Source organism: Malaya genurostris, chromosome 2 (genome assembly GCF_030247185.1).
Source record: "Malaya genurostris strain Urasoe2022 chromosome 2, Malgen_1.1, whole genome shotgun sequence".
In the NCBI taxonomy this organism is placed as follows: Eukaryota; Metazoa; Arthropoda; class Insecta; order Diptera; family Culicidae; genus Malaya; species Malaya genurostris.
This window is the reverse complement of record NC_080571.1, coordinates 342,756,864-342,778,610: the sequence shown is the minus strand read 5'-3', so window position 1 is coordinate 342,778,610 and position 21,747 is coordinate 342,756,864. Positions and strand designations below refer to the sequence as shown.

The following is a 21,747-nucleotide window of genomic DNA, read 5'->3' as shown; positions in this document are numbered from 1 at the left end:
TGTTGTTTACTATGCACCGTAGTCCAGACGAATTCTGCACACACTGTGGAAATCAAACGGAGGAGACTCTCTGCCACAAGTTTAGTACCTGTGCTCGTGTCGCGCCGGCTTGGACGGCCCTACAGCAGAGATTAACAGATATCACAAACGAATGGAGGCGTCTATCTTTTGAAGAACTTATAAGACCTGCTCTCAGAGGTTTAGGGAAAAGAAAAAGAGTGGAAATTTTGAGTACGTTCACAAAGTACATCTGCTTCGTTAATGAAAATAACGATAGATTAGATGTAGCCAAAATAATGTTTCACCTTGAATTGTAATTATTAAAACGACCTTATTTAACACCTGACAATAAAACATATTTTTTTACAAAAAAAAAATTATTATGTATTTGTACTTGTAACGTACTTCCGTCACCTTCGATCTACAATATCTTTGGCTTCCATGGATATAATCACTTGCTACTCCTTCCTCTTTATAAAAATTTTATGACATCATGAATTGTTCAAAATTTTCCATCTGATAATGATTATTTTATAACGAAAGGCTGTTTAACATCATAACTACATTCGTACTATAAAATAACGTTTTTATATAATTTATTTTACCAAGGCTTTAACCATTTTGGTCGTTCATCGGGGAGGAAAACCTATAGAATAACGATTCAGTTAATACAAATGTTGTAAAATTATTTCCATCACCTTGGGTCGACCGTTTTTTTCAATTTACATAATAAAATGCACATTGATTGTATGATTTCGTCAATTCAGATCAATGTTGAGAATGCTTATTCCCTCTCCCCCTTGTGAATATTTTTGTGAACACCACTTAGTTGCTAGAAATATACTGTACTCGTAAAGAAGTACCAATTTTTCGTAAAACCCGATCAATTTTCCCTTTCACTTTCCATATTCAGGGCACTTGTTCCACTCTCTCACCCTCAAAATAACTTTATAATCTATTTTGATTTAACTTCCTTTTGTCAGTGAAGTTACTACAGATCTCCTTCATGATCACCCTGAGTAATGTAGAAAGTATCTGTGCTTTTCAAAAAATATCGATTCCCACCTTTGGTACATGTGCCAAACTTGGTGGCGATTCGTTTAATTGTTTCGTAGTTATGCTCAGACTTAACACGTGCGTTCGTAGACAGACAAAGATTGTTTTTCATTAGTTCTTCGAATTTCCCGGTAAAATGGAACCAGATCCTTTGAAATTATTTAAAAAATATTGTGTTGCACTCGAATTAACAAAAGCAACACTATCTTCAACGACCTTTAAATTCTTGCCGCTCCCTTGTTTTACGAAAAATGGGAGATGAAAATTTATTTTCAAAAACCCCTCCTTCTAGTCTAAATGCCGATTCTCTTCAAATTATATGAATTTCTCTCCCATGTTAAGGACACTTGCTACACACTTTCCCCCATGAAAATGTCCTAATGATCATCTCTAAAGAGCCAGAAGTATCTGTGCCAAATTTGATAGCAATCCGTTCAGTAGTTCCGGAGTTGTGCCGTTACAAACATTTCAACCCCTTTTTAGAGGGACGTACTACTTCCACTCCACACGAATACCCTTATAATCATATCTAAGTTGCGCAAAAAGTATCTATGGTCTTCAAAAAGTATCGATTCTCGTCAAATTAAATAATTTTTTTCATGACTCCTGTTAAGTATACTTGCTACGCTCCTTTCCCCATAAAAATACCCTTACAACTACATATGATAACAATCTATTCAGTGGTTTCGGAGTTATGCCGTTACATCCCCTTTTTTAAAGGCACTTGCTACATCCACCCCCCATATATATCATATCTAAGATATGGAAAATGTTTGCATGATCTTCAAAAATTATCGATTCTTGTCAAATTTTATGAATTTTTTCAAGGTTCCTCCTGTTAATGATACTTGCTACGCTTCCTCTCCTATAAAAATACCAGCAAGAAATAACTTGTCCAATTTTTATAGCAATTCGTGCAATAGTTTCGGAGTTATGCCGTTACAAACATTACACTTCATTTTTAGAGGTACTTACTACACCCTCTCCCCACAGAATATCCTTATAATCATATCTAAGTTGTGCAAAAAGTATCTATGGTCTTCAAAAAGTACCGATTCTCGTCAAATTAGATATTTTTTAATGACCACCTTTGTTAAGGACACATGCTACGCTCCCTCCCCCCATGGAAATATTTTTATAACCATCTCTGAAAATCAAGAAGTACGTGTGCCAAGTTTGATAGCAATCCGTTCAGTAGTTCCGGAGTTATGCCATTACAAACATTACACCCCCCCTTTTTAAAGGTACTTGCTACTTCCACCCACCATATAATCATATCTATTATATGCAAAATCTCTATAGTCTTAAAAAGTATCGATTCTTGTCTAATCAGACAAATTTTTTCATGACCCCTCTGTTATGAACACTTACTACGCTCCCTCCCCTATTAAGGGTATTTATGATCTTTTCAGAAGAGCAAGAAGCATCTGTGCCAAGTTTGGTGGCAATCCGTTCAGTGGTTTCGGAGTTATGCCGTTTTAAATATTACACCCCTATTCATAATTACACCCTTTTTATAAGCACTTGCTACAACCACCCCCCGTATAATCATATCAAAGGTATGCAAAATGTGTCTATGGTCTTTAAAACGTATCGATTCTTGTCAAGTTATATGAATTTTTCCATGACTCCCCCTTGTTTATGACACTTGCTACGCTTCCTCCCCTTTAAAAATACTCCTTAAACCATCTCTGAAATGGAAGAAGTACCTGTGCCAAATTTGATGGCAATCCGTTCAGTAGTTCCAAAGTTATGGCGTTACAAACATACAAACTTACATCCATTTATATATATATATATATATATATATATATATATATATATATATATATATATATATATATATATATATATATATATATATATATATATATATATATATATATATATATATATATATATATATATATATATATATATATATATAGATTTTCATTACATCGAGAGAATTTGATATTCTGAACGCTGATCCCATTTTGCGAACGAAAGTGGAAGTTCGCAAAACAGTTGTTGTTGTGAATGTTATTAAAGATTTTTCTTGAAAGCTCTTGACGATAATATATTCATAATTGAAGGTTCTAGCTTCCTTAAATCCTAACATTTGCTTTAAAATCCTAGATAGCGTTTGACAATTTATTTTCTATTATTTATCTATGAATTAGTAAGCTTGATCTGCTTCATTTTAAGGAAATCTTCTTTTTTGTTCTAGTTGAATGATTCTTCATCTAATGAAAAATAAAAATAACTTTGTATATTTTAATAATAGATTAGTGGAGTACAGAGAAAAAAAACATACAATTTAAAACTACCCTTTGGATTCGAGTGACTTGTCTTCTTGCTCTGGATAGAAAACTCTTCAGTTTCAGTGCTGCCAGTCTTACGCACCTTCAATCAGCTTCGAATGAACATCGTACAGGCTCTGTGTTAAAGTAAGGATAAAAAAAAACAGAAGAAAACCATCGATTCCAATCGCAGTTGGAAACAAATTAATTAGTATGTGATACGTTATGATTCGCGGCAAACCAAAACCGGGCAGCATATCTCGCTTCCACTTCTTCCATCGTCATCGCAAAAGGAGAGTCAGCGCAGAATTCGGTAAACGGTAAAGGTCAATCACACTCCGGATGCTGCTGCTATTTATATTCTGCGAACCATCAATTGGGACGGGTTGCTCCAGCGATAGCATCCCCGCCGGCGGATGCCAAAATGTAACAGTCCTGGTTTGGTTTGGGGTGTCGCAGGTCGTTATCAATTTGAGCGAGCACAACACAAAGGAAACGAAAAAAAAGAAATGTTTTTCTCGTTATGGTATGAGGCTTAGCAAATCGAGAAAGGACCGACGGAACAACTGTTGTACGGATGTTCTGTTCATTGTCTGGCTAGTGTGCCAGAGCTTGTATCATGTTAGTGACAAACATCTAATATTAAATCCGGTTGACCTTTACCTTTACACAAAACTCAAACGAAAGCTTAGGTATGGATAGGAGCTAGGAGTATGAAGCAAATTTTACGCCGATGTCGGTCTATTTCTTCGGTCACGATATAATCCAAAAGGGATGTGTTTTGTGCATAAACTTTTAACACATTCACTGTCCGAATCCGAAACAAACTCGCTCAACGCTGCCCTTTTTTGGTCTGCAACTGAATCAAGAATCTGAGTAGTCGAATTTACCGTTTGATGTTTGATGGGCTCGAAGCTTTTTATGGTGATAACAAAAATGTTTCTTGTCTAAATTATCCCTGGAAGACCAATTTCGAATCCATTTGCACTTGATTGGGTAAAAAGTAGGGCCAATATTGAGGAATGTATAGCTTTTATAAGTAGATTGTGTAGGATGTTTGAAACGATGGGCGTTCATTTGAGCATTCGTACGTCGCTAGCATCTTCCTCAATCAATTTGTGATGAACACTACTAAGGGCCTAGTCATTTTAAAATCGTGGTCATCAACATGGAAATTGAGAAAACAGAAAAAATTGGGAATGTTTCGATAATTCTCATGATGCAAATTGATAGCCATCACCAGTAATTCCAGTTAGAAAGATTTGTTGTGTGATTTTGTAACAGAGATAATAGAAACAGAAAACCACCACCACCAAAGAGAAGATTCCATTTGCCATTCCTTTCACCAAACAGTAAAAAGCTTCAGCCAACAATTTCAAATGAACCCTACACTCACCTTGAAGTATTTGACCGTTTTTACTCGGAGTTCCAGTGTGGCATCCTCGTCGCAAATCATTATCGTATGCGGATGCTGCTGGAAGGCACTGACGGTCCACATGTGATTTACTCCCTCCTCGATGGCTTTGTACAGGGCGAAAGCTTTGTGCGCACCGGTGATCAGGATCATCACCTCCCGGGCATCCATCACGGTGCCAACACCCACGGTAAGGGCCTGCTTCGGTACCTTACTCATGTCGTTTCCGAAGAATCGGGCATTCGCCTCCAGTGTGTCCTGGGCCAACGTTTTCACACGAGTCCTCGAAACTAGCGACGATCCCGGTTCGTTGAATGCAATGTGCCCGTCCGGACCGATTCCTCCAATGAACAGTTCAATTCCACCGGCGGCCTTGATTTTATCCTCGAAGGCGTTGCACTCCGCCACCAAGTCCGGTGCATTCCCGTCCAGAATGTGCACGTTGACCGGATCGATGTCGATATGTTTGAAAAAATTGTGCCACATAAAGTAGTGGTAGCTTTCCGGGTGATCCCGCGGTAGGTCGACGTACTCGTCCATGTTGAAGGTTTTCACGTATTTGAAGGATATTTTACCCTCCTTGTGGAACTTGATCAGATTCCGATACAGGCCAAGTGGTGTGGATCCGGTCGGTAGCCCCAGCGTAAAGAAGTTGTCCGGGCCAGCTTTGAAATCATTGATGCGCTTCATCACGTACTTGGCCGACCATTCGCCGACATAGTCGGAAGTGTCCAGGATGATTAACCGCATGGTTCTATGGGGAAGCTACTGGAAAAGAAGAAAAATTGTTGAACATTTTTGAACGAGCGCGATTTCTGAATAATTGCTGATCGTGTCATACGAGTTCTAGTTTGCATCAAGCTATGGAAAAAGACGCACAAGCGCGTTCATGCATAAAAGCATCCCCCGTATTCTACAGACCTGGCCCCCAGCGACTATTATCTATTTCCAAATCTGAAAAGGTTTCTCCAGGGAAAGAAATCTTCGTCGAATGCTAAGGTTGTTGCCGAAACGGAAGCCTATTTTGAAGGTTTTGACAAATCCTTTTTGCCTTTCTCATATAGAAAGGTTATGCAATCATTTGAAAAACCGACTAGTGAAAATTGGCCCGGAGGGCCAACTGTCATATACCATTCAACTCAGTTCATCGAGCTGAGCAATGTCTGTGTGTGTATGTGTCAAATAATCTCACTAGGTTTTCTCGGAGATGGCTGAACCGATTTCCACAAACTTAGATTCTAATGAAAGGTTTCACGGTCCCATACGGAATTCCTTAAATTCATTTGGATTCGACTTCCGGCTCCGGAGTTGTAGGGTAAAATGTGTTACATATTGTACACCGTCACTTAAATCGGCGAAACAATATACGTAAAAAAAATTTCTAAACTGGTCTCAAAAACACACAAATCGATAGTCATTATCAGTAGGCAACTAAACAAACCGATTCCGGGTATCCTGGTTTCCGGTATCCGGTTCCGGAAGTTCCGGAAATAGTGGTCATATATACCAAAATGGATTTCACTCACTTCCATTAGTCGACTGGGCCATGGAAGCACGCATCATAGCTTAGCTGGTAAGTGGTTCATATAAATTCATGCAGTCGCACTTGCTAGCCGAATAGAAATAACATTCGGAACTAGTAAAATTCAGACTCATCCAGCCTTAAGTCATTAAAGCTTGCTTCAGATAGAATTGGAACAAAGACAATTGCCTGTATTTCAGTTATTTATTATTGAATTGAAGATCTTTTTTTATACAAATGTAGCGTTTTCTTCATACTTTTAAGAAAAAATACTGATAAAATTATTCGTCACGGTTTCGAAGGAATTCTCGAATTTTTCCTGTAGCACGGCTCATTAGGCGGCGCACATCTTCTTCGTCCATCGTTTTAGCTATCTTATTCCACCAGGTCGTCATCTGATTGATGTCTTTGACAACCTTTCCCTTTGCCTTGACTGCCCAGTATTTCTCAATAGGGCTGAACTGGGGGCAGTTGGGTGGGTTAAGATTTTTCGAAACAAACTGGACCCCTTTCTCTGCATACCATTCTTGGACAACTTCGCTGTAATGACAGCTTGCCAAATCTGGCCAAAACATTACAGGATGGTCGTGGGATCGAATGAACGGCAAAATTCGTTTTTGAAGACACTCTTTTTAGTATAGTTCCGATGTCATTGTCTTATTTGTAACGAAAACTTTCGTTTTTTTTTGCCACAGCTGCAAATGCCCTGCTAAATCATAAATTTTCTTGCAAATTTGTCAGCAAAAACAAATTTTAATTTGGCTGGAACATCCCCCCGAACCGTTGCCAAGTACAATTTTTGACCTGGGATTTGCCCGAAGTCAGCCTTGACATAGAATTCATCGTCCATCAGAAGACACCCGTCGAACTTGGTCAGCTTGGTCATATAGTTTCCGAGCACGAATTTTGACCACACTATTATGTTTTATGGTCCGATTTGGCTGTTTGCTAACTCGATACGACTTGATTCCTTCCTGGAGTCGAGTTCTCCTCACGGTACTATGGGCACCACCGAATATTCTGGCCGAATCACGGTCCGACAGATTAGGATTTCTCTTAATCGTCTTCAAAATCTTACCACGCAGTTTCCGGTCGACAGTCCCACTTTGACGATTGGATTGAGGCTTCCGAATCATCGTCAATGTTTCCTAATACCGTTTGATTACGCGCCATACGGTATTTCTGTGCAATTTCAGCTGTTTAGCTAGCCTAGATGTAGACCACAATGGATTTTCCGAATAACTGTGCACAATTTTTTTCCTTCTTTCGGCTTCCATGTTGATTGTTTACAAAGTACAGTCGATTTGCGGAATGTCAAAAATCGTACGTGAAGCTGACAAAATTCCCGACACGTGGGCGCCAAGAACTTCCAAATCCGTCCAATTCGAAATGAAGCGAGCTTTACAAATGGAATTTTCCGTCATTTGACAAATTAAGTCTTAATGAAATTCATCATATGTAAAATTCAAAATATATGTTTAAATTTAATGAATTAATTGTTCATGAACAATTTAAAGAACAATATATTGAATGCCACTGTCATTTGAATTTCTTAACGTCTAGCAATTTATCATTTTATAACTTGATTGAAATTTTTTGATCTGACACGCGACTTAACATCGATTCAGTACGACTTTGTGATGGTATGAGACTAGCGGTGAGAGAGAATAGAAGTAAACATAGAACTTTCTTTCTGATGATCTAAAACGACTTGACTTTCGGGTTGAAATGTCCTATACTGCCCATACTTGCATATCAGTCCCATATGGAAAATCGGCATGTCGAGAAAAAGAAGATCAAAATTTTATTTCTGAATTTTTTGATTTATTGTGCTACCTAATGCTAAATCATAGTATTATTATATAAAATATCGGTAATACACCTTTGCTATTCCAATATTGCAATAAATGCAATTATTGAAATTTGCACTGAATGGGACTGATATGCGGGTACTTTGCATATGGGACAGACATGAGTTGATATTTTTTCACATTTTACTGAACAAACCCTCAACTCGTATTGCAATTTCTGAGAGTAGGTATATTGAGGATAGATTTCATTCCTCAAGCAAACTCAAAATTTGCAAAAATCGATATGGGACTGATATGCGAGTATGGGCAGTATAGCGTCTGCAAATGCAATGATGACCCAGTCACGAGGGCAGCCATTGGAAATTTGCGTACTTTTGATTCTGTAAACTTAGGAACGGCTTCGTATTCAACAGAAGAGAAGATAAATAAAGTTGCTTATACGACCATTTGAAAAGTTCAAATAAGATCCAAGAAAATTATTTTGATCGAGACAAAGTTCGACGGGTCAGCTGGTTATTTATTATTTTTTTAACTCAATCATTATTGGATTTTTATTTCAGACCATCAAAAATTTATATTCCCTGCCAAAAACCTGTAACATAATCTTGGTCACATTTATCTTAAAAATCCATAAAATACGTGGTAATCTTAACCGGCTTTCTCAAACTTCACATCAAACAAAGGATTTTACAAACGCAAGCCCTACTGTTCAATTTTATTCGGTTCCGACTTCCGGTTCCGGAATTCTGGGTGAAGAGTATTAATTTTTATTATTATTTTATTTCTCCGTGTATCTCAACTGGAATAGTACGAGCGTTCTTTGTTAACTCTGTTTTTGCGATTTTCAAGTGCTATTAGAAAGGATTTGTTTCCGTTCTATTTTCATCTTCACCGGCTGTACATCCGTTTCCGCAAGTGATTGAAGTATTCATCGAGTTTACTGCCGTGTTTTCGCATTTTGCTGTTTTTTCGGCTAATCTGTGGCGTACTTTCGACCGTTAGCACAAGTCGCTGACATAGTCGTTCTTCGCTTTGTAAAACAAATTGTGTCATCTTGATATCAGCTCGATCAAAACAAACATGGCAAAAAAATGAGAGTGTCACCATGACATCAACGACTTGGAACCAATACGTTGTGGTTTATGTGAGACTCCTTTCCATATTAGTCAAAATTGCTGTGGATTCAATTTACGATCATGTAAAGAGGTGTTTGCTCAAGGTAAAGCAGTGTTTATTTGCACAAATTGCAGGGACCTGCTAAATGGCAGAAGCATTTGTGCTTATATTTCGGACCTAAATGTAAACACTGTCCCCACCACTACTTGCAACACCAATATTGACACGCAGATACAGCAACTCACTGATATTGTCGAAACGCTTAGCAAAAAACTCTCTGCCTCATCTAAACTTTTTGAAATGATTGTAAGTGATGCCATATTAGATCGAGTGAGGAATTACGTTTCATTTGATCAGCATGGATTCATACCAGGAAGATCAGTTGCGACGAATCTGTTAACATTCACGTCTAAGTGTATCGCTAGCATGGAGGAAAGAACTCAAATGGATGTTGTCTACACTGATCTAAAAGCAGCATTTGACAAAATTGACCACGAAAAACTTCTTTGTAAATTATATCGTCTCGGATTCTCTGCGCAGCTCGTGTCCTGGTTAAGATCATATCTGACTGGCAGAGTATTACGAGTGAAGTTGGATAACTGCACATCATCTCAATTTACGAACAATTCAGGAGTTCCTCAAGGTAGTAATTTGGGACCATTACTTTTGGTACTGTTTTTCAACGATGTCTCATTTGCTTTGCAAAATGGCTGCAAATTGATCTATGCAGACAATTTAAAATTGTACCTCGTAGTTCGTACCGTAGAGGATTGCCAGCGGTTACAATTTCTACTAGAACGTTTCGTAGATTGGTGTCACAGAAACAAGCTAATCATTAACGTGGCAAAATGTCAGGTGATTACGTTCCACCGTATTTTGAATCCTGTGAAATTTAATTACAGTATTGGTGGCTCTGTTCTGACTAGAGTTAACTAGGTGAGCGATTTAGGAGTATTGTTGGATGAAAAACTGACCTTTGATTCACATCGATCACTGATCATTTCAACAGCTTCACGCCAGTTGGGATTCATTTCAAAAATTGCTAAGGACTTTAAAGATCCTCATTGTTTGAAGGCATCATATTGCTCACTCGTTAGACCTATTCTTGAGAACGCTTCATCAGTTTTGTTACCGTATCAGCTCTCGTGGTGCATGCGAATTGAACGAGTTCAAAAGCGGTTTGTTCGTTTAGCATTACGGAATTTACCGTGCAGAGATCCCTCGAATCTTCCACCATATCCGGATAGATGTCAACCAATCGGAATCGAGTCGCTGTTACGTCGCCGTAGAATACAACAGGCAGTAGTTATTGCAAAACTGATCAACGAAGAAATCGATGCACCGGAATTGCGATCCGAAATTGATTTTCGAGCACCGAACAGAACCCTGCGGAATGGCACTCTACTTCAGCAAAGATTTCATAGAACTGGTTTTGGATGTAATGAACCGATAACCGCTGCCATTCGATAATTCACTGCTGTAGAAGATCTTTTTGAGTTTGGCGAATCATCCAGCCGCTTCGCTAGTAAAGTCAAACGATCTTCTGTGTTTTGATATTTTTTCTAGTCTTTAATTTTTGTTTTTAATTAAATTATGTGTATTCTGTTTTTATTAATGTTATGTGACTATTAGTTTTAGATGTATTGTGATAATTATTATGTGTTGTTTTGTTGTTTGAGAATGACATATTTTATGTTCAACTCAAATGGGTTTTTCTCCACCCATATCCATGTAGATTTCGTATCCGATGGATACTACAATAATAAATAAATAAATAAATAAATAAATAAAATTTCCAAGCTGTACTTAGAATGGCGATTCCCAACATGAAACAAAACTGTTTCAATTTGTAGGGCTAGTTAGTTGATATTACCTCGACTATACTCGTCCCGGTCTCCAGTTCCGGAAATACTTTTATGTAAAATGCGGTTATGAGAAAGTAATCATCACACCAAAAAGTGGATTCAAACAGGTTTCTTCTTTTGTGGGAAACAACATATCATTAACAAACACTGAACAACCATTTTTCGACTACTGAATTAATGCCATCAATTTCATTAAACAGGGAGAAAGCTATTATCCCTTCACGTAAACATGATTATTCAAAACAGATAGTAAAATCGTAACATTTCCGTACGGTCGCTCGGCACTTCGACTGTAAACATTGCACCAATTATTGAGATATCGATTTACACGCCACGCACCGTGCGTTTCCAGTTCCGTAGGTGGTGTGGTAGCTCATTAGAGCACCAATCATCAACGAACATCCCGAGCCTTGATTAGAATTCAATTATTGTGTACCCATTGGTACCAACGTTTACTCAATGCATCGCAGAGCACGTATTCAAATCCTGCGGGGACATTGACGGTGGTTTTCTGTTTCATTTGGTCGGGTTGACATAAATTAGCTTTGTTGGACTGCCACCACCACTCACCTCCCGGTCATCAAACGGTGCGTAATTGCGACGTGAGAGTAATGACTAACATTCCACTCGGAATCATTGCATTATTCAGTATTAAAACTACACGATAGCGGACATTAAGCTATCATTACATGTCGATCCATTTTTGTTGATTGCTTTTTTTTTGGTACTCTTCGGTAGGACATTTCTAGATTAGAATTACATCCCAACTCATTGTGACGAAAATAGATGCCTAACTTCAATTGCTACAATTCGCTGTTTGTATAATTTATACATTGTTACAATTGTCTTGTTCAATTACCTATAGCAATTACTCAAATCACGGAGCTATATAGTATCATTTCACATACGATTGATAGTACAAATCAATCAAAAAGTCCACACGCACTTGAGCAAACAAAGTAGTAAATCAATCGTTCACTAGAAACAAAAATCAAACACTCGGCGAGTGCTGTCTGGCGACTGATTCAATAGTAACTAGGACAACGACTATCAGGCGTTTGGTCATAGCAACCTTCGATTCGATTTCTTTTTTACGCCGAGTTCCATGCTGCTGCCTTTCTGATTTACTGTGACTTCACTTTTGGCGTGTTGTTTGAAATTTATGTGGGTCATATTTTTATCATAATTCATATCACTAAATCCCGTCTGTACATTGAATCAATACCGCAAAATTTATTGCTGCGTACCGTTCTGACATCTCGGGTAATCAACACCACAAATAAACATCAATCACACACCCAGTTGGCTTCTCGTTCTGAACGGGACAGTAAAAAAAAAGCAACCAAACTACTGATTGCTGGCGATGATGGTCACTCACTACTACCTATTCACGGTTACGACTCAATTGCTTTGCTTCAAAGTTGTACATAAAAACAAACTGTGCGAAAAATGTAGGTCAATGTCATTCGCAGCAAACGTGCACCAGGCTGACCATAGTAAAGGCTCTCGCGGCTGCCATTTGTTTTCACCTGAGTGTAATCATTTACACTTGAACCCATCAATTCAAGTGATAAGTGCTATCGCTGTTCATACGAGACAAAGGGCACAGAATCAAGTGTAGAATGCTTGATTCGTATTTTTGTTCCAATTATCCATTGATCTTGCAAGAGTCGAAGCAAAGATATTAACATCAATTAATGGGAATATACAAATTACTAGTCGAGTAATCAATCTGCAATCAGAGAAATGATAGATTGACACTACAAAGTTGAAAAGTAGTTTCGATACTATCTAGGAGATGCTTGAATTGTTGATAATTATGAAAACATCAAACTCGTCGTATAAGTACCTTATGATAAAAAAAGAACCGGAATTTTCATTTTCAAATTCCCGCGCTTGTCCAATCGGCAACTTTTATTCTCTCAACGTTGGCAACACTTTTATACACATTCTGTCAAATTTTGACGCATATCGTAAGATTAGTTTTTGTTTGGCGTCTATACAAAGAAGTTGAAAAATTTTCGTGTGGCGATTTTTACAATGGATGAAAATTTAGAACAACGTGCGTTCATCAAATTTTGTGTTGCAAATAGATTTAAGTGTTCCGAAACGTTAAAAATGTTAGAAAAGGCCTTTGGTGAATCGTGTCTAGGAAAAACACAGGCATACGAGTGATATAAACGCTTCAAAGGTGGTCGTACAAGCTTGGATCATGATGAGATCTCTGGCCTCCCAACAACATCTGTTACTGAAGAAAACATTGAATCGGCGAAGCAAATTGTGTTGCAAAATCGTTCTGTATCGATTAGAGAGATTGCTGTGTTGTTGGGCATCTCTTATGGATCAGCCGAACCCATTTTAACTGATGTTTTGGGTTTGAAACGCGTCGCTTCTCGGCTGATGCCAAAAAAGCTGAATTTCATTCAAAAACAGCGTCGTGTTGATGTGGCCAAAGAGATGATTTCCAACGCAGATAGTGACCCCACATTCATCGAATGCATCATAACTGGTGATAAGGTGTGGATCTATGAATATGACGTCGAAACCGCACAACAATCGACCGAATGGCGCTTCGAAGGCGAGCCGTTGTTCTAAATTTTCATCCATTATAAAAATCGCCACACGAAAATTTTTCAACTTCTTTGTATAGACGCCAAACAAAAACTAATCGTACGATATGCGTCAAAATTTGACAGAATATGTATAAAAGTGTTGCCAACGTTGAGAGAATAAAAGTTTACCGATTGAACTAGCGCGGGAATTTTAAAATGAAAATTCCGGTTCTTTTTTTATCATAAGGTATATCTCGAAAATCTACTTGACTTCAAGTTATTCGAAATTATCCCATTGAAACGGTTCAGATTCAAACAAATAACGAAAACAGGCTTATCGGATGAAAGTGGTGTCATAATTTCTTTCTCTCAGTGTTCTAATTCATGATAACAATTTTCGACACAAATTTAGGTACATACTAACATTTTCAGAATGATTCGTGTAATTCACTAATTTCCAGAATCGAAATCATCACCAATAACACATTTGATCTTGATCTTTGACGCTTTTGCAACTTTCAAACTAGCCTGAGAATGTGAAAATCGGTTTAGCCATTTTGGAAAAACTCGGGTGAATGGAAAAAAGTATCCTTTATTCCTTTATTCCTTTATTCCTATACCTCCGGAATCAGAAGTGTGCACCATGATCTATTTACATTGGATCCGTGGCATCATTAAAGCTTCCTCGCAAGCCTAAGATTGTCTAAATCGGTTGAGCCAAAATCATTGAGCCAAGCGCTTTGTCGGTTACGTAACTTCAGAGCTAATAAAAGTTCTGTAAGTAGCAGAAACTTTACGTCTGCTTAGCGGTTCAAATTGAACTGCCGAGTTTAGCACTAAGCAGTTCAATTTGAACTGCTCTGCACTGATGAGTCAAAGACGAAACGTAAAACTAATAAAAACGGTTATGTGCCCTAGCATAAAATTTGGCTAACCCCTAAATAATAAAAGTCATTTTCATTGACTCGAAATAGATGAAAATGACGAGAAACAAATGTCACTCTGAGCTCCGCTTGCAAACTATGAGAACGAAATCCATTGTCCAGTCAATGACATAAGCGGGAGAGTAGTTTCAAAATTGCGTTTTTTTCTTTCATTTGCCCTTTCAGTCATTTGCAGTTTTCAGTGAAAATCCCATAGTATGCAGTGTCGATATTCAACCGAAGCTATGAGAATCGAAAACGACAGAAAAAGGTTTCACAATAACTTTTACCTGTTGGTGCTCGAATTTGTAGTAGTTTTGGTTTCCAAAGAGTTTCTGGGATGTAACTACTTCGATTTGTCATTTTTAAGTTACTCTTTATAGCCAAGCGTCACAGATTTTCAATACATCGATAAAAGAATAAGAATTGAAATTCTGCTGATGCTCCCTGAAGATGTTAGTTTGGTTTCGTCTTGTCATAGAGGAAAGACTGACGTTGGCAATTATTCTCACTCATTTTTTTTTAATGAGAAACGAGAATGTTTCGTCTCTCTTCGTTTGTTCTGGTGTCGATCATTTACGAATGAGACAGTAAAATATTGAAAATGAGGTTGGTGGATTGGATTCTTTCATTAAGACAATTTTAAGCTCTTATACGTCACTTATACGATCATTCCACCGAAGCGAACCATTTTAACGTGATCGGTAATGATGTCAGAGTTTTCAAACGAACCCGAACCGAAGTTTGTTGAGCGTTCTCTGAGAAAATTGTATGGTTTACCGGTCACGTCACTTATACGATCATATTTCCATAACCAGGAGTATTCGCCATGATCCATACACATTTTTGCCTTTCTCATATAGGAAGGCTATGCAATCACTGTGAAATTCGACTTTTGAACCGAGGCTCCGAGTACCGAGTGTCATATTCCATTCGATTCAGTTCGTCGAGTACACGAAATGTCTATGTGTGTGTACGTGCGTATGTGTGTATGTAACGTTTTTTTTGCACTAACTTTTCTCGGAAATGGCTGAATCGATTTTCACAAACTTAGATTCGAATTAAAGATCTTGTGGCCCCATACAAAATTTCTGAAAATTATATAGATTCGACTTCCGATTCCGGAATTATGGGGTAAAATGTGTAAAAACTTGTGAAAATGAGTGCACCTTTTCTCGAAGATGGCTAAACCGATTTTCACGAACTTAGATTCAAAAGAAAGTTCTTACACTCCCATACAAATATACGGATATGACTTCTGGTTTCGGAGTTACGGGGTAAAATGTGCAAAAAATTAAAATATGTGTACCAATTTTTCTCAGATGTGGCTAGGCCGATTTTTACACACTTTGAACGAAATGAATGGTCTTATGGTCCCATACAAAACTTCAGAATTTCATTTGGATCTGACTTCCGATTCCGGAATTATAGGGTAAAGTGCGTAAAAACTTTTATACCATCACATAGAGGGGCGAAACAAAAAACGAATAAAAAAATTCTAAACTGACCCCAAAACTACGTCATTCGATAGTCATTATCTGTAAATGGCCAAACAAACTGATTTTGGCTATCCTGGTTTCCAGTTTCTAATTCCGGATACACAGGAAATAGTGGTCATATTTTCTCAAATGGATCTCACTCACTTTTCTCAGTGATGGTTTGACTGATTTTCACAAACTTAGGTTTTAATGGAAGGTCCTGCGGTCTTGTGCGAAATTCCTGAATTTCATCCGGATCCGACATCTGGTTCCGGATATAAAGGGTAAAGTGTGTAAAAACTTGTATACCATCACTTAAGGTGAAATGTTGCGGAATGCGCGTGTCGCGTTTTTGATCAATTACTCAAAAACTAGACCGATTATCAAAAACCTAAAAACACTTAAGTCTTAGCAATAAAATTTAACACAACTAAGGATTCTTATAATTTTAAAATTTTGCTTTGCCAAGCCGTAATTGGTTTTTGAAATGTATTAACGGTTACTGTTCCATTCCACGGGGATGGTTTTAAAACTGAACCTCCTCGAGCACGATCCCTGCTTTGTGTCCGTAGAGGATCACCGGTCTTATAAGCGTTTTGTATCAGGTGTACAACTTTGCTTCCGCCGTTTCCTGATAGGTGGCTGTACCGGCTAAGGCTGGTCAAAATACATAGATGATAATGCCTTTAAAGTGAGCGTGTACAGTGCCTAGCGAAATGTCATCGCCGTTTCAGTGACAGTTGTTCTTGTTTTCGTATTATTCACGCTCGAAAATGTCTGTTTATGTGCCCAATCCTCGCCATTTCCGGGAAGTTTTACTTTTCTGTTACAATTCGAAAAAAATGCAGCTGAAGCGCATCGAATGCTCTCAGAAACTTACGGTGATGCTGCTCTGAGTAAAAGAACGTGTCGGGAGTGGTTTCAACGTTTTAAAAATGGTGATTTCGTTGTCGAAGACAAACATGGTGGTGGAAGAGAAAAAACCTTCAAAGATGAACAACTACATGAACATGATTTACAACGAGCTCTTAAAACCGGGTGAAACCATCACAGGAGATCTCTACCGAACGCAACTGATGCGCCTTAGTTGCGCGCTAAAAGAAAAGCGGCCACAACATCAAGAGCGACATGACAAAGTCATCCTCCGACACGACAATGTTCGGCCTCCCGTCGCAAAAGTGGTCAAAAAGTACCTGGAAACGCTGAAATGGGAAGTCTTGTCCCACCCGCCGTATTCCCCAGATGTCGCCCCTTCTGATTTCCACCTATTCCGTTCGATGGCACTCGGCCTGGCAGTTCAACATTTTCAATCCTTCGAAGAGTTGGAAAAATGGATTGCTTCATGGATAGCGTCAAAAGAGGACTCCTTTTTTTCGAGTCGGAATCCGAAAATTTCCGAAAAGATGGGATAAAATTGTCGCTAACGACGGACAATACTTTGAATAATATAGCTGTAAGCACTTTTTCGCAATAAACCTTTTAATACATGGTACATTTTGTGCGGAGGTGAATCTTTTTTGACAGCAGATACTTTTAGAACCCGTAGTAGGCACGACTTCCACTGATGATGCGTCTTCGTATTTCATGACTCACATTGTTGTCAGCCGTTAGAAAGGATCCGAGGTAAACAAATTCTTCCACTACCTCGAAAGTATCCCCGTCTATCGTGACATTACTTCCTAGACGAATCCTTTCGTGCTCGGTTCCGCCTACTAGCATGTACTTTGTTTTCGACATATTCTCCACCAGTTCAACCTTTGCTGCTTCGCGTTTCAGGCGAGTGTACAACTCTGCCACCGTTCCAAATTTTCTCGCGATAATGTCCATGTCATCCGCAAAGCACACCAATTGACTGGATTTCGTGAAAATCGTACCCCGGCTGTTGAGCCCGGCCCGTCGCATTACTCCTTCCAAGGCGATGTTGAATAGTAGACATGAGAGTCAGTCAGCTTGTTGCAGTCCCCGGCGATCATTTGATCATTCTAGTCAGCTTCCCAGGAAAGCCGTTCTCGTCCATAATTTTCCATAGCTCTATACGGTCGATACTATCGTATGCTGCCTTGAAGTCAACGAACAGGTGAGGCGTTGGGACCTGGTATTCACGGCATTTTTGGAGGATTTGCCTCACCGGCTTGATGAAACCGATGAAAATGATGAAATTTGATGAAACCGGCTTGATAACTTCCCACGAACTCATTCGTTTTAGGTGATAGACGACGGAAGATGTTCTGGGATAACACTTTGTAGGCGGCATTCAGGATTGTGATCGATCGGAAGGTCTTGCATTCCAACTGGTCGCCTTTCTTGTGAATGGGACAAATTACCCCTTCCTTCCATTTCTCCGATAGCTGTTCGGTTTCCCAGATCCTGACTATTAATCGGTGCAAACACCGAGTTAAATACAATAAAATTGATATTGTAAGAAATCGTTTATTTTCTAAGTAACTGTCGTTTAAAATACTAGTAATGTCCAAGTCTGTTGAGTTCAATGCATTGATGTTGCTGAAGCAATAATGTATGGTTTAAGAATTTAGCAATTCATTATAGCAAAACTAAAAATTCAACCTAGACAGGCTATTGAATAAAAGTAATTCTATTAAAATATTATCGTTCATGTAGAACATTTAAAAATATAACTTAGTGCGAGAACTAGAGTTCAAAAATTTATACGTTCATGGAAAATTTATCATTATACTGAATAGAGGATCAGAACATAATGTATTTGGCACAATCTCCATATAATTTTATTATATTATTAAAAAAAACTCGAATAAACATCGTCAAACAAAACAAAGTCTTGGTATTACGTTGATTGTGAAATTTGACGTTTCTTTGCAGCCGATTCATAGCATAGCTTCGATTACATAGCTAGTGCTAAGATCCTATTGATACAATTGGAATATATTGGCAGTAATTCCAGTCCAATAATTTATTTTAACGTGTTTTATTCGATAAGGTGGAATTCGACCGCGCTCTATCATGCGTGTAAAGTGACATGAATTTACATAAATTTCATCTAATCGGCGTGAAGGGTCTGGTGTAACTACTGCCAAAAATACCGAAAATACTTGAATGTTTTCTTGTCTTCAATCGTGCTTTTGATGGAGAATCCATGCTTGCTACTAAACTCAGACACATGCATGGTAAGCAAATTAGTCAATACATATACATATAACCTTATGTTAGTCAATCATAATTACTGATGATTCATAGGCCTAGTGTAATAGGATTGAATTATATATATAAAGTGTGAAGTATTCAAAAATCCATTACAAATCAATAGGTCTTTTTTATAAGCCAACAAAACGAGTGCCTTCCCACGATAGCTAACGTACAAATAGAAATATTCAAGTCTGCAGGACGGTTATAAAAAATAAAATATAAAATATGTGCAAGATTTATTAAATGACACGGAATCAGTTGATATCTGCCAGCTTGAAATGATATGCAGCTCTAATTGGAAAGCTGTTGATCTCTGCATACAAGTCCAGTTTTCGAAGTGTTCTAAAAATTCAACTAACCTTTTGAAAAGAGATCACTAAGTGAGAAATAGCGTATAGAAGCGCTCGAAATGATTCAACAAACGCTTATACGCTATGATAGTCAGTGTGTTGCTTTGTGCTGTATTTTCACTTCAGAACAAATTGGTTCAAATGTCACGTTCTGTTCACTGGGCTCCTACGTTGTATCGTTCGCGGTTCAACGATTAATAAAACGTTCAACACGGAAATGTATTCAAAACAAAGAAAAGTGCTACGTTCTTTTGGTTTACATAATAAACATCTCAATTATGATGAACAACATTTGAAACAAAGAATGGAAACTCATACCGCAAAAATACAGTAAATGAAGCAACATACTAATAATAATAATAACAATAATAATAAACAAACGTTCAAAACTTTTCAATTGCACTCACCAAATTAACACGTGTCAAACCGGATTATCGAAAAATTCGCGAATATATGTTAATACTGTCCAAACACACTGGCAAAAAAAAGCGCACACACGAAAAAAAACAACCTCACCGCTTTGCGCGCAACTCAACCGGCGGACAGTCATATACGTACTGCGTCCTCGAGAGTTCCAACTACAAAATGTATGCCATCAGTCCAAACGTAATCTGTGCTTATTATCTCTTTGGTGTGTGGCGAATGTTGAATGTTGACTGGAAACCGAAAGCCGAAAGCAAATTTGGCAAAATCAGTATTTGTATTCAAATGACCCAAAAAATTACTGAAGAGAAGAAAGTGGGAAAGATGGAAAGGTCCCAAAACTGGATTCACAGATGCACATGAAGCATGCAAACGCTTGTCTCGGCCAATGAACCAACAACCGATAACTGCAGCGAAAGATTTATTCTGTGCAATGAACTGAGCATTCGGCGAGACAAAGAAGACACATTCGAATTACTTTGTTACGGTGATAACGGATAACAGCGATACTGTTATCAATGATGAATTTGCCACAATTTTATAGAAAAATCAAAGTAAAGTATTGGAATTAGGCATAAAATAAATTGCCCTTCTTCAGGATTGATAAGGGGAAGTGTAAAGTTTATTAAATGACTTTATGCTTCTGATAGAAAATACGTTTCAATTAAATAATTGTTCGACCAAGTTTTTGAATTCTTTAAACTATTTGTGGCATAAGTAAGTAGAACGGCGCAATTGAATTTATGATTATATTATTGATTCATGGCTGTTTATGTCGAAGTGAAGCTGTTAAATATATCACGATAAACCATTCCGACTATCGAGAATACCAATAGTTATTAGTCGATTAGAATCGAACCATTAATCAATTGTGCCCAGCGCCCATATTATAACTCATAATATTCATTTGTGTTAAGATATCGGATTTATCGATACAATTGTCCTTTATTTTGAGAATCAGTTTGAGAATCAGTCGGACAGTCGAGCTTCGCATCAAAAGCTATTATTAACGTCTGTTTGGGGAATAACAAACAAATCTGGAATAGCATTGTTTGCATTTGCAAATCACTTCCAGTGCTTTGTCAGCTTATCATCTGCTGGCATCGTATTGCTTTATCAGTAGTCAGTTGTCTTCGATGATATATGTGTAACCCCAAAATAATTGCCTCTGTTATCTCGAAACGAAACAAAACCTTCAAAATATATTGCAGCAGTTAATTTAGGTTAACAAATTCAACAGTTACAGATGAGTTTAACCTTTTCGTGACCTTAACATGACAACAACTGGTCATAAATCAAACCTAGATATTTGTTGCCTATCAAATCGTGGCCAAGTATGAGTCAAATGCTGACTAATCACAATTTATTTACAACGAACTTTTACAAAACTCTGCCACAAGGAAGCCAGCATGATCGGTTCGTAATCAGTGAATTGGGGACACGATGATTATCAACAACCTACTTACCAATCACTACAGTACAGTTTTGGTTTCAAATACACTTAATTCTCCGCAACGGCAATGCTATCTTCTCACTTGTATATATTTTCAATAGTATAACATCCAACAGAATTGATCACCCACAAGACCAGAAGGTTTTCCGAAAAAGAAACAACAAACCGCCGATATCGCGAACTGCAGCTGCCGTATTGTGCCGAGACAGTAGTGCGATTATTGGTAAATAAAGAAGAGTGACAGAAAGAGTCACCAATACTGTTAGCCAATTGTATACGGAAAAAACGGAAAGTATTGGTTGGCACGTTTGATAGCAGTTGGGTACGCCTAGGGGATCAC

The 21,747-nt window shown here is 38.0% G+C and overlaps 1 protein-coding gene across 11 annotated transcripts; it reads right to left on the bottom strand.

Moving 5' to 3' along the window:
• Positions 1 to 3,285: 3,285 nt before the first annotated feature.
• Positions 3,286 to 21,616, bottom strand: LOC131431881 (glucosamine-6-phosphate isomerase). Of its 11 annotated transcripts, none has more exons than XR_009229746.1 (5): positions 21,421 to 21,616; positions 20,090 to 20,187; positions 4,735 to 5,520; positions 4,229 to 4,477; positions 3,286 to 3,475 (listed from the first exon to the last, which is right to left on the bottom strand). XR_009229746.1 is itself a non-coding variant. In XM_058597826.1 (3 exons), the coding sequence occupies exons 2-3, from the start codon at positions 5,500 to 5,502 to the stop codon at positions 3,434 to 3,436; spliced, it is 810 nt and encodes a 269-aa protein (XP_058453809.1). In that variant the 5' UTR covers positions 5,503 to 5,520; positions 21,421 to 21,616; the 3' UTR covers positions 3,286 to 3,433. The 11 variants fall into 11 exon arrangements, 2 of the variants coding, with proteins under 2 accessions (XP_058453809.1, XP_058453808.1); XR_009229748.1 differs by having other exon boundaries at positions 4,735 to 5,517; XR_009229742.1 differs by lacking the exon at positions 20,090 to 20,187.
• Positions 21,617 to 21,747: the final 131 nt, after the last annotated feature.